Source organism: Schistocerca piceifrons, chromosome 4 (genome assembly GCF_021461385.2).
Source record: "Schistocerca piceifrons isolate TAMUIC-IGC-003096 chromosome 4, iqSchPice1.1, whole genome shotgun sequence".
NCBI lineage: Eukaryota > Metazoa > Arthropoda > Insecta > Orthoptera > Acrididae > Schistocerca > Schistocerca piceifrons.
In genome coordinates, this window is record NC_060141.1 from 694264924 (window position 1) to 694282682 (window position 17759).

Here is a 17759-nt window from a genome sequence, read left to right on the forward strand (position 1 = left end):
GATATTTCCCTGAGTTCCCTTACGTCTTTGAAATTCCCTGATTTCCAGAACCTGTGGCAACCCTGTACTGGATTGCCATCTGAGCTCTTGATATTCATACAATTACTTCTGTTTTCACCAATGGTATCTTTAATTTTCTTATAGGTGACATCTATCTTCACCCTAATCATGAATGCTTCTGTAGCCTTGCATTCCTTAGCTAACCATTCCCATTTTGCCAGTAAGACTAATGTAAAATGAAGGAAGCTTAACAATTCTTGTTGGCACAGGGGAAGCAGTTGACAATGTAGGATAAATAAGGAGTTTGATAAATTTCTACATTAAGATTTAAAAAAAAATGCAATTATGTAACTGGCTGGCATGCAGCCGCAATTCACAAAAAACCAGCTGAAACATTCCACATCACCATAAGAAGTCTTGCTAACATGATCCACAAAATAGGTAAAATACTAAATTAAATTAAAACACACAAAGTTATGAGATAACTAGGGATTAAGCATAACGATCAATTATTAATCTACATAAGAATGTCTTACAAGTGAAAGCACAAAAAGACGCGTTTGTCTTAAGACTGATGTATAGCATGGTTAGAGCTTAACAAAACTGTTTTGCAACTTCTGTCTTGAACAATTGATGAAGGAAAATTTGAGGAAAAGAATAAAAATGCAAAGAAACAGTTACGGAAATCATGGGTTGTATAAATACTGCACTGATGAGCATAAATAGGCAACACTTAAAAACTGTATAAAATAAATAACAACTGAATATCAGTTGAGGAGGACATCAGCTCACTAAACACAAAAGGTTGGTTGCTTGACTGGCAGTTAAGGGGCTAAACAGTATGATCATCAATCCCTCAATCCATGTGTAGTTCATCTGTAATGAGTGACATCGACAAGGTGATGAAAGAACACAGGACCAGTCAGATTGAGGCACTGAGGGCAATATTGTGGCCAGAGGTGTAAAAGAATTGACTGAGAAAAGTATGGATTGGGCTAGTATGGAGGTCAGAGCAGATGGTCCATCCAATGGTGAGAAAAGCCGCCGGCCAGGGTGGCCGAGTGGTTCTAGGCGCTACAATCTGGAACCGTGTGACCGCTACGGTCGCAGGTTCAAATCCTGCCTCGGGCATGGATGTATGTGATGTCCTTAGGTTAGTTAGGTTTCAGTAGTTCCAAGTTCTAGGGGACTGATGACCTCAGAAATTAAGTCCCATAGTGCTCAGAGCCATTTGAACCATTTTTTGAGAAAAGCTCCAGACTGCATCCAACCTCTACGAGACTGATCAAGGGACAAGACAATTACAGAGCAAAGAATGTCTTCAAATCACCAGATTCAGAACAGTAAAACTGAGAAGGTTAAAACTGTAATGGACATCAATTGCACCATCAACAAAAAGAACAATAACAATAATATAATCATATTAATAAACAAGAAGTGAGAAATAGAGAAGGCAGCAGTTGGGTGACCCCAAGGCTCTGCATGCAACAGGAATCGCCACCCACAGCCATCTCAAACCTGCTTCAGTGTACTCAAGGCGTTAAAGAGCCCCCGCTATTTAATCTTTTCACACCACGGGGTGCCAAGAGTAACGGCCTGAAGGTTGCTCATGGAGTCTCTACATGGTCAAGGAAGACCCGTTTAATAAAGTGGAGGGCTCTGTTAATGGCTGTTAACTTCACTGGCAGGAGATGTAAAATCATATCTCATCTGATTCATGGATTTAGAGACATCAGTGTAAAAGATAGTAGCACCTAGTAGATTGGTCCTAATGCGTGCCTTAGGCACCAACAAAGAAGGGTAGCTTGAACATCAACAAAGGAAGGGATGCGAGAATATGTGGGAAGCACATTTCCAAGCAATGTCACATGCCTCATACAGATAAAAAATGACTGTAGTGAGGAGTTAGCATACGGAAAAATGTGATGGATTGCTGTTTCCAACCGAACCACATAATCAGTTATTGATTGTCCCATCTGGAAACCACACTGATAGGGGGACAGAAGACCTCAAGCCCCGACAGCCCTGTATAATCTGTGGGCAATCATCCTTTCAATCAGAGCAAGTTGATGAGGCTAACTGGTCAGCAGTTGAGAGACGTAGGTTTGCTTGGCTTACGGGTTGGGATGATGAAACCACATTGCCACTGCGAAGGAAAGAACCGTTGTGTCAAATATGGCTGAAGACCCTGAGTAGATGTAGCCTCTGAGTAGCATTCAGACATTGGATCATCTGATTATGGCTGCATTGTGACATGAGGCAAGAGCCTGAAACAGTTCCCAGTCAATGAAAGGTGCGACATACGATTTGGCTTGGTGTTGGGGAGGGGAAGGGGGCGAAGGGCGGAGGGTGAAGCACAGGAGATGTCTTCATCTTGTCGTTTATGCAGTAGAAAAGTAACTGGATAAGAAAAGGGTGCCAATGCAGTCACTAAGTGGGATGCAAGGTGTTCAGTGTGAACCGATGCATCCGTACAAAAACCACACTGAAGGACAAGGCCCAGAACAGCTGTTGATTGTTGAAGACTATAGACATTGGCCCACACCTAGAATGAAGAGGCATACATGCCTAGGGAGGAAATGTAGCACTCCCAGAATTCCTTCTTGCTGTGCTTAATTAGATCACAAACCTTAGCACCAAGTCACTTAAAAGTGATAAAATTGGTCTGAGAAGGTTGCCGCTTGGAATGGTGCAGAGCTCTTAGGTGATCCCAAACACCTATTACAATGTCTGTGGTGTTGGAGGATACTTGTAGAATGGGGAATAGGTACTCTGCTGGTGCGGGTGATTGTGCTAGAGATGTCTCGCACAACCTTGCTGATGCAGTCTGACAAGAGAGAGAGAGCAAAGGTAACAGCAGAGGCATACAACTGACAGTTTGGTCTACAATGCATCCAATGTGGTCCCTCTGGCAATGGCAAGGAAGCGACTGAATCACTAGTCACTTTTGTGAAGGTCATCATGTAGTGACCAACGCTGTGAAGCCACAAGATGGGGTGAAAAGATCATTCGATGAGGAACTTGAAAGGTGCCCCTGGGTGGCACTTAAGTGGGTAGGAGTACCACTGTTGAGGACACAGACTGAGGTGGTCATTCCAAGGTAAGTGGCCTGTCTGGAGGTATATAACATTGCAAATAGTAACTGCTAAGGTCATTTGCACTCGCATCACTGTCGTTTCCAAAGTGCTGGAAGGGTGATTCACTCACAGACCATACCTGTGAGAACCATTGTACAGACCCCTCCATATGCCCTCTCAGGATGTAATCCGAGCTCAGTCCCACAAGCAATCCTTGTATCAGCTCGGTTTGCCTACCACCATGCTTACACAACTGAAACTTGAGATTTTGAGCAAACCTGATATAACAACTACTGCCTGCTCAGTTGACAACCACCTCGATCTTCCTTATCACATCTGAGCCAACAATCAATGAAGTTGACGAATTGTCAATTATCCTAGCCTTAACCTTTTAAGTATAACTTTGTATTCTAAATCTGATAAACACAGATGTCCCTCTGTATATTGTTAGCTGCCACTACTTGCATGCATTCCTGTTCAGTTTCCCCCATTTTTCTACAACTGCTTTTTATACTGACTCACACCAGGCTCAACATCATCTCGACACTGCCTGAATCCACTAAGCCATAGACTGGCTCATTATTAACATAATAACATATTTATGGCAGCTGTTTTGACCATCTCAACTTCATGGCTGTAAATGCTCCAACCTACCCTTCTCCCATAGTCGTCACACAAGATGAGAGGTAAAACCGTCATTGTTCTGTTCCCCTGCTTCAACCTAGAAGACAGTGCCAGGCTAGGTGGCTGGGACCACCAAAAGCAAAATACCTTAAGTTGCCTTCGGCTGTAGATCTGGTATTATCTTGTAGTTTGGTTTCTGTAGTTACTTTCTCTTTCCTTCGCTCATTGACATAAGCAATCTTTGCATGTGGCTAACCACATCACTCAAGGTAACATAATTGTAGGGCTTTTCACAAAACATCACTCTCTGTTGATCTTCCTGCCACATACTCTTAAGAATATGTCATACAGCTTTTGACTGGCTAAATCCTAGGTGCAAAACTCTAGCACTCTGCTTAACTCCACCTATATTGCAGGTAAACTGCTCCTGAAGAACTTGCTTGCATCCACAATGCAAATGAATGATCTCTTGCATTGCCCCTGCATGTCCCCTCATGAAAGTCATGCAAGGTTTCACACTGGATTATGGCATTCTGCACCATTACCAACAAGTCCCCCTCAACCTTCGAGGCTACTGTTCATAACAATTCCTCCAGTTTAACATTTTAGTTTCCACCCTGCTCTTTCAATTCTCTTCAAAAAAATACAAAAAACTTAACTTCCTGTGGTTATTGTCAAAAGTATGATCACTTGGGGTATCAAGTGAAATTTGTGACTGTATTGAGAACTTTTTGGTAGGGAGAACACAGCATATTATCTTGGATGGAGAGTCATCATCATATGTACAAGTAACTTCGGGTGTGCCCCAAAGAAGTGTGTTGGGATTCTTGCTGTTCATTTTGTATATTAATGACCTTGCACATGTTATTAATAGTAATATAAGACTTCTTGCGGACAATGCAGTTATCTACTAATGAAGTAATATCTGATAGAAGCTGTGTAAATATTCAGCGAGAACTGATAAGATTACAACATGTTGCAGAGATTGGCAACTTGCTCTAAATGTTCAGAAATGTAAAATTTTGCACTTCACAAATTGAAAAAAAAAAACATAGTAGCCTATGGCTATAATGTCAATGAGTCAATAGTGGAATTGGCCAACTCATACAAATACCTAGGTGTAACAATTTGTAGGGATATGGAACAGAATGATCACATAGGTTCAGTCATGGGTAATGCAGGTGGTAGACTTCAGTTTCTTGGCAGATGCTGAGGGAGTGCAATCAATCTATGAAAGAGATTGCTTACAAATCAACTGTGCGACTGGTTCTAGAACATTGCTCAAGCATGTGTCACCCAAACCAGATAGGACTAATGGGGGATACTGAACATATACAAAGAAGGGCAGCACGAATAGTCACAGGTTTCTTTAATTCACGGGAGAGTCTCACAGAGATACTGAAGGAACTGAACTTGCATACTCTTGAAGAAAGACATAAACTATCCTGAGAAAGACTATTGACAAAGTTTCAAGAATCGGCTTTAAATTTCAAGCACACATTCTTCCAGCATTCCCTAAGTGAATGGAACAGGAAGAAAGCCTAATAACAGGTAAAATAGCACGAACCCTCTGCTACGCACCTCACAGTGTAGATGTAGAATAGAACTTACTCAAAACTTCTGCAAAAGCCTTGAAGCGGATTCTATGACTGCTGAAGTGACTAAATCCAGTAGTCCCTACTGTTTTATCTACTGAACCCTCCTCTTATTTTGGCCCCAGTCTTAAACTAGCCTACCACAGATACAACAAGCAACCCTTGTCTTGCAGTTCCATTAACTGTCATCTTTTACAAGTGATTTTGGTCACCAACAACAAATCTTTAATTTTGTTTCTTTATTGATCCAGCTTCGCACCCAGCTTCGGAACCTGACCTACAGATGCAACACTATTCACCAGCAGATCATGACAAATACCAACTTCTTCCAGTGTCTTCTCAATTACCAAAAATGCAGATTTTATCTCTTGATCCTCCTTGGGCAATGCTATCAGTGGTTTCGACTTGACCTTCTACACCTGCTCCAACATCTCTGAGACAGTACCCTGAGGTTTACCCCACTAATTGTAATTTCATACATCATTTCCTCCATACGCGGATAAGTAGGGTCTCGAATGAACCTTGGTTCCACCTTGTGAGTTTAAATAGCTTCACAAAACTTCAACCAAATTGGCTACACCAGTAACGCTGCTGACCTTTACTGTAGCAAATAGGCATAATGCTGTAACTCAGTAACCATGCCCTGCTGCACTACACTTGTAACTGGAGCTTGATGCTATGAGCAATTCTTGAGAGGAGGGCTGGTGAATTATCTCAATTACAGTACCTGAACAACCACTCCTTTCAGCAATACAAGGAGTGGCCAGAACTGACAACCCATTGTGGCCACCAGGGTACACACTAATTGGAGATATGTAAGGCTGAAGGATATACTTGTTTCACAGCATTCTAAATCCACATCTTCTGACATAAAACAGATTTAAATCCACTAACAACAGACAATTTCATAATTGCTGAAGTATGATCTCCTTGGAGTCCAACGCCTACTACTGTGGCCTTAACAGAAATGATAAATACCGGCAGTAGTTCCTCTCAATTCCCGACTGCCATGAGGAGTACCGATGTCAACCTGCAGCCTCTTTAATCAACTCAATAGCTCCTAGACTGAGCTGTGTAGTAATTTAATTAATATATAACAAGCAAAACCTACAGCAGCATCACCCATGCCAACAGTACCTGGTTAATCTGTGCAGCACTTAAAAACTCATGAAAATTTAGTTAACAACTACAACTACTCAAAATTCAACAGGCACCCAGCTGATCTGAGCTGCATCTAAAACTTATAGTAAATTTAAGCTACAAAGCTGAAGAATACAATGGCTGCCCAGCTGCACTGTGCAGCACTTAAAACTACATGAAAATTTAATCACAGCTGCAACAACCCAAGAGAATTCTGTAACTGCCCAGCTGATCCTTGCCACAATTAAAACAGCATTAACATTTGAACATAAGTCCAAAGCCACTCAAGATGACCATCAAAGAAGTCCCTTCAAGGAACAGAAAACCCAGGACAGCAAAATTAAGGTGGCCTACAGCACAACCCACCAAAGCATACTCCCAACAACCTTCCACCTCCATGCCGCCACCAGAGCTCCATATATCCCATGCCTTACACCAGAGGTCATTGTCTGCTTACCTTGCACATGACTGATCAAACAAGTGAATCTTTCAGACTAAACCTCTAGTTGACCCAGCTGAAAGGTGAGATAGGCCTACAGCAAGTGACATACGGCACTAGGGTCAGCATGGTTCCGATGGGAAGCACAATAACCAGTGTTGGGGAATGGTCATCACTGACCTGCGTTTCTGTAGAGTAACACAAATTGCAGAAGAAGAGGAAATAAGGTGTTGAAGTTCTGACACGTCATGGTAATATCCATTACAGTTCCACTGAATTATCATGTTACAGATGTCCAGGTTAGGTGTGAAGTGGCCACGAGGACTGGTCATGCCCCAGTAACACTGCTGTCACTATATCAATGAGCACTGTTTCAGAATCCAATGGCATGGGCGGGAGGGGGGGAGGGGGGAGGATGGATCTGCCATGTCTGGGATTAGTAGAGTAGCCTTGTCCTGATTTTAGTTCTTCTTCTCCTCCTCCTCCATGGTCTCTGATGGCCAAGACTCATGCAAGGGCCTATTCAGGACAAATGTGGGGACAGGCGAAGAGTGGGTAGCCATGTGACCGACAGGTCACAGTTTCATCAGCTGCTGGCTGTGGGTTACCAGGAAAGGGATCCCCAAAGGGAGTCCTGTCACTGGTAGATGCTGGAGAAGGATGCTGCACCTCTGGCTAGGTGTGCCAAGTGGTTCCCGAAGATAGTACCATGTGAAACACAAGAGACAACAGCACTGGGAGAACTGGTTTCAAAAAAATTGTGGTAGTGGGAGGAATGGCTGTGATTTTGGCATAATTGGACATAATATGAAAAGGATGTGGGCATTCATATTTTTTGCTTCAGTATGTGACAGATGGCCAATAGATTTATATTTCTGTATTTTCTTTTCTTTCTTGATGATTGGGCAGAATAGTGAAAATGGAGAATGGTGTACTGTGGAACTGACACAAAAAAGTGGTTGTTCACAAGGACTGCCTTCATGGAGTGATCGTCCACAGCTATCATATTTTCAGTCCCCCAATCAGTGGCCTCAAAAGTGACAAAAGCACAAGAAATGGAAGCACCTGATGGGTGGTGGGACATACAGTTCCACATCACACCTGTAAATCATGACTAAATTTTTCCGGGAGGATATTCTCTTCAAAGGCTAACATAAAAGCACCTGTGTCTATCCTATTATCCTTTGGACCTTCTTGGATGCATCAGGCAAAATGTGTGCCTCACTGCTCAAGATAGCCTGTACTTCCTAACATATTTGGAGTTTGAGGTCTTCTTGAAAGATGATCCCTGTTGTGTACATAGTTCCGTGTAGTCAGTGCGTACACAACTTTCCCACTAGAGCGCGCCCCGCTAAGCACAACAGTGCAGGCGCAGCACTCGTCCGTCTCTGCTCTACGAGATGGCGCTGCCATAAAGACAGATCAAATTCTGCTTCTGCCGATCCGCATATTAATATGTAATGCAGCCAATGAGATTGCTGCTAACGTAGAACCTTTTCTCCTTGCGGATCACACTCGCGCAGTGATACCTGAACGCGCGAGGTATTATAATGAGTGTACAGACCCCCGATCAGTCAGTCTGCATTAGTCTGCATCAGTCTGCATTAGTCTACATTAGCCTGTACCAGTCAATAGGCAAGTTTCAGTCTGCGGCTAATAAGATTATCATATTCCAGTACATAGCCATGAAGAGAAATGTATAGACACTTTGTCAAGTATCAGAGATATGTGAGAATAAGATTAACGATCCAAGACCAAAGGAACTTCAGATTGTCAATTGTAAATAGCATCCAGAACCAAGTTAAGTTATTTTTATGCTTGTTATTATTTTAATAAATGTGTGTGAAAATTAATCAAGTTCTGTTTAAAGTTGGTCACCGTCAATCTGCTACTCTAGGAGTGCAAGTGGCATTTCTATCATCTGACCTAACGGCAGAAGATAAACACGCCACGATAAGACCACGAGACATATTGCTGACACTTGCCTACTTCGTTAGAGTGACAAGTCAAATAATCTGATGGTGTGTGTACCAAAGGTCTTACAGTACGCACACCACAATCCTTTAGAGCAAATTTAAAATTTTATGTGGGGCAATAGTCACTGGTTTGTCACTCGTATATTAACATGCCTCAACAGCCATAGATTGGACAACAGAGGACACTTTAATCAATGGCGATCCATTGTGCATTTTACCCAAGGATTCAATTTCTCCAAATTTACACTTAATATGCTCCACAAAAAAAGGCTTTGTTGTAGTAAAAGCAACCCCATCAGTTCAAGTACATACTAAGTGTTGGATACATTGCCTTGCTCCTAGACATCTGTCTTGTCCCTCTTCCCTTCGGATAGCCAGGGCAGGGAAAGCAGTACTGTCTGCAGGGAATTTTCAATTCCTGTCTGAAGAGATGGCTAAGTCAGACTGGCTTAATATATTTCATGTGTGAAACATCTGCCCTGATGCTGCCTATAACAATCAAGGGTTCTATTGATTGGCGACACCATGTTGTCTTGTGCACTACGACCAGATAACAGGTATACTTGAAAAAAGAGACAGCATTGGTCGTATATTTTTTACTATTGCAAAATCGATTTTCTGTCACTGAGTGACCATCTTCAGTGCTATATTGTATAACTTAAATTGGGATGCACTGTTGTCACTAAGCTTACGGCAATCACATATCACAATCTATGTGATTACCGTAAGCTTAGTGACAACAGTGCATCCCAATTTAAGTTATACAATATAGCACTGAAGATGGTCACTCAGTGACAGAAAATCGATTTTGCAATAGTAAAAAATATACGACCAATGCTGTCTCTTTTTTCAAGTAAATCAAGGGTTCTCCCCAGAGGTGTAAACCAGCCATAGCAAATGCCATTAGGTAGCTAATGCAAGGAGTCCTGGTGCCCCTGGCATCTATTCCTTGGCCTGGGTGGGGAGTTGGCAGCTCAGGCATCAGCAGTGTGATCCCTGTGTTGTGAGGGGGCTCAATGGAAAGGGTACATAACAATCCCACCATGTGAGATCAGATACTGTGTTTGCTTTGAAGTGCAAATAGGAGCCTCCGCAGATGATCTTTTAACACTGCATGCTGCTCCAGGTTGGATTAAAGGAAGACATCAAAGCAGTTCAGAGGCAGGCTGCTAGATTTGTTACCAGTAGATTCGAACAACATGTAAGTATTATGAGGATGCTTCAGGAACTCAAATTGGAATCCCTGGAGAGAAGGTGACATTCTTTTCAAGGAACACTATTGAGAAAATTCACAGAACCAGCATTTGAAAGTGACTGCAGAAGGATCCTACTGTTTCCAGCATATATTTTGCATAAGGACTATGAAGTTGAAGTATGAGATTTAGAATTACTTTTGAATGCATTATGGGAACAGCAGTGATCAATGTCTTATAAACAATTACTATTAAAAACAGTCTTGATCACGATTTATTTAACAAGGTGACCGGTTTCGACCACTACTGTGGTTATCTTCAGACCATTGAGTAGGAACCTCTTTCTGTTGAAGAATCACTACTCAATCAGTAGTGATTCTTCAACAGAAAGAGGTTCCTACTCAATGGTCTGAAGATGACCACAGTAGTGGTCGAAACCGTTCACCTTGTTAAATAAATCGTGATCAAGACTGTTTTTAATAGTAATTATTTATGAGATTTAGGGCTCATATAGAAGCAAATAGAAAGTTGTTTTTCCTTCACAGTATCTGTGGGTGGAACATGAAAGGCAACGAAGAGTAGTGGTACAGAGTACCCTCTGCCATGCACCATACGGTGGCTTGCGGAGTATGTGTATAAATGTAGATGTAAATTACAGTATGCACTATTTAAGGTGTTCCTACCCAGTTGGTCCATACAACAGCAAAATTTGGAAAATGGATGTTAAACCCGGACGAGGGCCACAAATTACTTTAGCCAAAAGGTGGTAAATGAAAGAATATTCCAAGCAATGAAGGCGGAACCTAGGGAATAACCAAGTTAGCATCACAGGCTGCTGCCATGAAAAAAAGAGCAGAGAAGGAAGTATAGTCAGAGATGAGAAAGTGCAGCACAGGAAAGGAAGTAAGAGCTGCAATGGCTTAGGGCCTCATGTTCACCACATACATACTCACGAAAGAGTTGTGAGCCCCTGAGGTGACTAAACACAAAAAACCTGGAAGAGGCAGTAGTAAAAGTGAGCAAATGATCATCTACCGAAAACCTGACTAGTCAAAATAGCTAAAATGGGGTAACTGCTAAAAGTAGATTGGTGCCGAGAAAGAAAGCTTTCTTCGGAAAAATGAGATCTAGTGATATCACACCATGATATGAAATTGAGGAAGAAGTTGCTGAAAGTGGGTACTGTGAACACTGAATTGTACTGGACTGAAACAAAGGCAATAGGAAATCTAGAGAAGGAAATGAAATCACTTGAAATGTGGTATTACAGGAGAATATTCAGGGCACAGATCATGTACAAAATGAAGAAATACTAGAAAAATAATCAAAGAAAAATGTTCATAGAAACTCCTACTGCAATAACAAAATAATTAATGGAACACCCCTGTTGTGGCATATAGGAAGACTTGGCCCTGCACTGGAAGGAGCAGTAAAAGGGAAAAACTTAGGAGCAGACAAAAACTGAAATATGCAAAAGAGATTATGGAAGATGTACATTATAAGAGATACGATGACATGAAAAGATTTGCAAGAGGGAGAGAATGGAAAATGGCATTAAATTAGTCTAAAGACAGATGACTCAATGAGAGGGGAGGCATAGTGATCAGAAGTCAAATATAAATTACATTTCAGATGAGTTCACACTATACAATATCTACGAAAAGACTACTGTATCTTATAACTCAGTTGGTATACAGCTTAGTAACAGTCCCATTGTCACTCAAACCATCTCCAAATTTCGTCTAACTACACCCTACAAACTATGTTTTTCCTAAGGTATTTGGATGGCTTATACAGAACATAAATTATATTTGTTTGTAACAATTTCCTGAAACAATTTTATGGTTCAAATGGCTCTGAACACTATGGGACTTAACTTCTATGGTCATCAGTCCCCTAGAACTTAGAACTACTTAAACCTAACTAACCTAAGGACATCACACACATCCACGTCCGAGGCAGGATTCGAACCTGCGGTCATAGCGGTCGGGCGGTTTCAGACTGTAGCGCCTTTAACCGCGTGGCCACCACGGCCGGCAACAATTTTATGTTGGAGTGCTGTTTTATTAATGTTTATGAACAAAAATTTTAGAAACTGTTTTCAAGAGAAAGTAATTAATGAAGTAATGAGTACTTTTACATTCATATTCATATTACAATTAAAATTACTTTGTGATTGACAGATTGCAGTGGTGGGGGTGCTGATGCCTGTGCGTACTCAGCCACAATTCCTGAGTTACTGCATGTATCAACAATATGGCTCCTACCACTCAACTTCTTGAAATGTCAGTCACAAAGAAATTTTATCGGTGTATAAGCATTGCATTTTTTTCTTCCTAGTGAATACTTGCAGACTGGTATGTTACGAAAAACCCATGTTTTAGGAATGAAGAGGTTTGCAGCAATCATAAAGTTCAAAGAGAAGGAAACTAACCTAGGACAGGAAAAAAAATTAGGTTTTTTTTAATATCCTGTTAACATCAAAGGGTATTAAGATACCTCATAAGCTCAGACTGGGCAAGGATAAGGAAGGAAATCTGTCATATTCTTTATTAGAGAAGTACTCACCTGTATTGTTCACAGAATTTGCATAAAACCTAACTTGGTCTCCCCTTGTCCTCACAGCTGGTGGGTTCCTTTATCCTAGGGTCTGAATGACCTGCCCTTCCTTTTGAAGCTTTCACAACCTGTCTCTTTCTCCTTCCCAATGCAGAACAAATAGTTCCAAAAACTAGTGCATTTAAATATTTTTCTGTCAGCAGTACTTAATATTATTTCTCCTGAAAGAAAGTACGTGCCAGCAACTGAATATCATAATTTTAAAGCTTCCTGAGAGTAATCTTCCTTCTGACACAAAACGTAAACTGGAAAGATGCACAAGGGTTTGAATCCTACTTCTCTCACCTGCTTTAGTCACGAACACTAGCCTCAGAAAAATGTTTCATTTTATTACTGGTTGTTCTTTAGTTGTGTAATTTGCCTCTACAATATGTTATTTGTAAGAATGTGAAGGTTCAAATTTGGTATACTTTACATAATTAATTATTCTCCTTCACTTCCCAGTAACTCATTCACATTCTGATGTGCGATGTAATAATTATGAGGATGTCTTGAGGATTGCCTGGTTGCAATAAAGTGTTACTAAGACAGAAATCTTGATGTTTCGCCCAAGCCAGAAGTTGGCCCCAACAGAGTTCATGGTCCATTTCCAAGAAAGACTACTCTGACATATCAGAAACCTGAAGTATCTAGGAGTCACACTTGACACAACCCTCAGTTAGCGACAACATCTATTAAGAATATCTGCCAAAATCAAAGCTTGAAATAACAGTCTTCATAAACTTTGTGTTGCATTATGGCTTGTTGACACACAGCTCAGTCACACTATGCATATTTAAGTGGTACAATGAGACCGACACATACTTTTTAGCAACCCATACTGTGCCACATACAACATCCATCTCTGTGGTAGGAAAGTGCACTTGTACAGAAGGAAAAAATTACAGAAAAATCCTCATCTCCCCGTCCACACCGATACTTCAGCTATCAGTAAAGGAAGACTTCACTCTCATCATGCACCCCTGGAAACCACAAGGAAGCTAGTTGCTGAATGGCTTTGATACTAATGGCTGCTGGAGGAACACATGGCAGATTAATGCTGTGATGGAGCAACTTAAGATGCCATGAATATCGACTAAGCTACCTGGTTTTGAATAGCCACGTAAGATCTGGTTGGTTCTTAACTGAATAAGAACGAACCCTGGCAGGTGTGCCCATTCTCTGCATTGAGTGTAAGAAAATAACTTCTCGAAGATGTGACTGCAGCACTGAAAATCAGGTTGTTTGCCATGTAATTAAAAAATGCCCTCAGTGCTTTCCCTGGTGATCCAAGAGAGTTCCTGGTGATGACAGAGACATCAACAGACTACATGTGTGACCTACATTTTAGTTCACTAATAGAAATAAATTGTTATTGGATATAAATTTAATGTATAAATTTAATGAACCTGGAGGTATAAGACATCTTGCAACCATGGCAGCATCCAGCTATAACTAGCTAAAACAACCCACAAATTATTGAGGACTGGCTGTCAGCTGAATGGTCTACACTTATTTCTGCTTAATGCAGGTGAGTGGAGAACTGTAACAATGACACTGTAAATTATGTTTGCTACAACACTTAAATGAGTTGTTAGGCTTAAGTTAGTTCCATGTTCTGTAGATCACAATGATGATAGATGTCATGATGTGGACATGCCAAATGAGAAAGAATATTGCATGTTAACTACTGATAGTTTTTTAGCTGACAACTTACTTCTGTTCAAGCATTTCTCTATGCTACAGGAGTTGCTAAGGAGAAATGACATATATCTGACAGACAACTCTTCTCCTGTCTGAATAGAACTATCAAATACACAGAGTTTTGAACAATGAATTCTCCAGTTTCTGAAGAACAGTAAAGCCTGATCTAGTGGAGTATGAAAATAATTTCTGTTCTGAGAACCTAAAATAATGAAGTAATTATAGGTAATTCAATAAAGACAACTCTTTTGAATAAACTAATTTTGCACATGGCAGCAGTGAAGACGACTGTGACAGCCATGCACATGATAAAATTCCTGTAGGCATACAGATCTAAGTAAACTGCAGCTCCACTGTACTGATTCCTGGAAAGAACTATTTTCAAAACTTACTCGAGTCCCCTAGCATGAGTATGTAATTTCCCTGCAACAATGACATTGCATCTTGTCTTGTGAATATGTCACACATCTTGCCAGCAGAAGACAGCGAGAACCTGTAAATGTAAAATGAAATGTAAATTTCAATTGACACACTTCATAAATGAGAACACACACATACAACTTTTGTGTATCGCAGCATTACGCCTGTCATATAAATGAAATTATAACATATTGCTTAAGATTGTAAACTAAAATGTTAATGGTCCATTTGCAAGTTGTAAATGACATTATAGTACGATGCAATGACTTTAATTTAGGACTTAGCTTAGAATTTATAGATTTTGTGAAAGCTTATAACTTCATTTGAATAAAATTCATACCAACAACACTTGAGAAACCAAGCACTGGTTCGAGTATAGTGAAGGCTGTACACAGATTCTATTACGTTTCAGAAGGAACTTGGAAATCCAGAATTGAAAGAGAAGTCAGGCTTCCTTATCAGCAAAACTGTGCTCAGCAACACCAATGAAAGTTTATAGGTCCTTAAATGAGGAAAACAAAGGAAGGAATCTGTTTTAATAGAATATAGAGAGGGAAGTAAATAAACTGATCTGTAAACAATTTTGAACCGAAGATTTCAAAATTACTAACAAAAATGACATGGAGGAAGGCAGGACATACAGTTAGATGACCAGATGATAGCTGAACCAAGGAAATATTTCACTGGATATCAAAATATTTGAAATGACTGAGGAGATAATTAGATAAATAATGTGTATATGATGTTAGAAAAAATGCAGAATAAACATGGACATGTTGTTGTTGTTGTGGTCTTCAGTCCTGAGACTGGTTTGATGCAGCTCTCCATGCTACTCTATCCTGTGCAAGCTTCTTCATCTCCCAGTACCTACTGCAACCTACATCCTTCTGAATCTGCTTAGTGTATTCATCTCTTGGTCTCCCTCTACGATTTTTACCCTCCACGCTGCCCTCCAATGCTAAATTTGTGATCCCTTGATGCCTCAAAACATGTCCTACCAACCGATCCCTTCTTCTAGTCAAGTTGTGCCACAAACTTCTCTTCTCCCCAATCCTATTCAATACCTCCTCATTAGTTATGTGATCTACCCATCTAATCTTCAGCATTCTTCTGTAGCACCACATTTCGAAAGCTTCTATTCTCTTCTTGTCCAAACTATTTATCGTCCATGTTTCACTCCACACAAATACTTTCAGAAACGACTTCCTGACACTTAAATCTATACTCGATGTTAACAAATTTCTCTTCTTCAGAAACGATTTTCTTGCCATTGCCAGTCTACATTTTATATCCTCTCTACTTTGACCATCATCAGTTATTTTACTCCCTAAATAGCAAAACTCCTTTACTACTTTAAGTGTCTCATTTCCTAATCTAATTCCCTCAGCATCACCCGATTTAATTTGACTACATTCCATTATCCTCGTTTTGCTTTTGTTGATGTTCATCTTGTATCCTCCTTTCAAGACACTGTCCATTCCGTTCAACTGCTCTTCCAAGTCCTTTGCTGTCTCTGACAGAATTACAATGTCATCGGCAAACCTCAAAGTTTTTACTTCTTCTCCATCAATTTTAATACCTACTCCGAATTTTTCTTTTGTTTCCTTTACTGCTTGCTCAATATACAGATTGAATAACATCGGGGAGAGGCTACAACCCTGTCTCACTCCTTTCCCAACCACTGCTTCCCTTTCATGCCCCTCGACTCTTATAACTGCCATCTGGTTTGTGTACAAATTGTAAATAGCCTTTCCCTCCCTGTATCTTACCCCTGCCACCTTCAGAATTTGAAAGAGAGTATTCCAGTTAACATTGTCAAAAGCTTTCTCTAAGTCTACAAATGCTAGAAACGTAGGTTTGCCTTTTCTTAATCTCTTTTCTAAGATAAGTCGTAAGGTTAGTATTGCCTCACGTGTTTCAACATTTCTACGGAATCCAAACTTATCTTCCCCGAGGTCCGCTTCTACCAGTTTTTCCATTCGTCTGTAAAGAATTTGCGTTAGTATTTTGCAGCTGTGACTTATTAAACTGATAGTTCGGTAATTTTCACATTTGTCAACACCTGCTTTCTTTGGGATTGGAATTATTATATTCTTCTTGAAGTCTGAGGGTATTTTGCCTGTCTCATACATCTTGCTCACCAGATGGTAGAGTTTTGTCAGGACTGGCTCTCCCAAGGCCATCAGTAGTTCTAATGGAATGTTGTCTACTCCCGGGGCCTTGTTTCGACTCAGGTCTTTCAGTGCTCTGTCAAACTCTTCACGCATTATCTTATCTCCCATTTCGTCTTCATCTACATCCTCTTCCATTTCCATAATATTGTCCTCAACTACATCGCCCTTGTATAAACCCTCTATATACTCCTTCCACATTTCTGCCTTCCCTTCTTTGCTTAGAACTGGGTTGACATCTGAGCTCTTGATATTCATACAAGTGGTTCTCTTCTCTCCAAAGGTCTCTTTAATTTTCCTGTAGGCAGTATCTATCTTACCCCAAGTGAGACAAGCCTCTACCTCCTTACATTTGTCCTCTAGCCATCCCTGCTTAGCCATTTTGCACTTCCTGTCGATCTCATTTTTGAGACGTTTGTATTCCTTTTTGCCTGCTTCATTTACTGCATTTTTATATTTTCTCCTTTCATCAATTAAATTCAATATTTCTTCTGTTACCCAAGGATTTCTATTAGCCCTCGTCTTTTTACATACTTGATCGTCTGCTGCCTTCACTACTTCATCCCTCAGAGCTACCAATTCTTCTTCTACTGTATTTCTTTCCCCCATTCCTGTCAATTGTTCCCTTATGCTCTCCATGAAACTCTGTACAACCTCTGGTTTAGTCAGTTTATCCAGGTCCCATCTCCTTAAATTCCCACATTTTTGCAGTTTCTTCAGTTTCAATCTGCAGTTCATAACCAATAGATTGTGGTCAGAATCCACATCTGCCCCTGGAAATGTCTTACAATTTAAAACCTGGTTCCTAAATCTCTGTCTTAC

At 40.5% G+C, this 17759-nt stretch overlaps 1 protein-coding gene across 1 annotated transcript in view; it reads right to left on the reverse strand.

The window, feature by feature from the left end:
* Positions 1-14834, reverse strand: part of LOC124796471 (PC-esterase domain-containing protein 1A-like) — a 173927-nt gene extending 159093 nt beyond the window's left edge. The window contains exon 1 of the mRNA XM_047260697.1: positions 14739-14834. Within this exon, the coding sequence (XP_047116653.1) occupies positions 14739-14814 (76 nt within the window). The 5' untranslated portion in view covers positions 14815-14834. The remainder of the gene's footprint in view (positions 1-14738) is intronic.
* Between the last annotated feature and the right edge of the window lie 2925 nt (positions 14835-17759).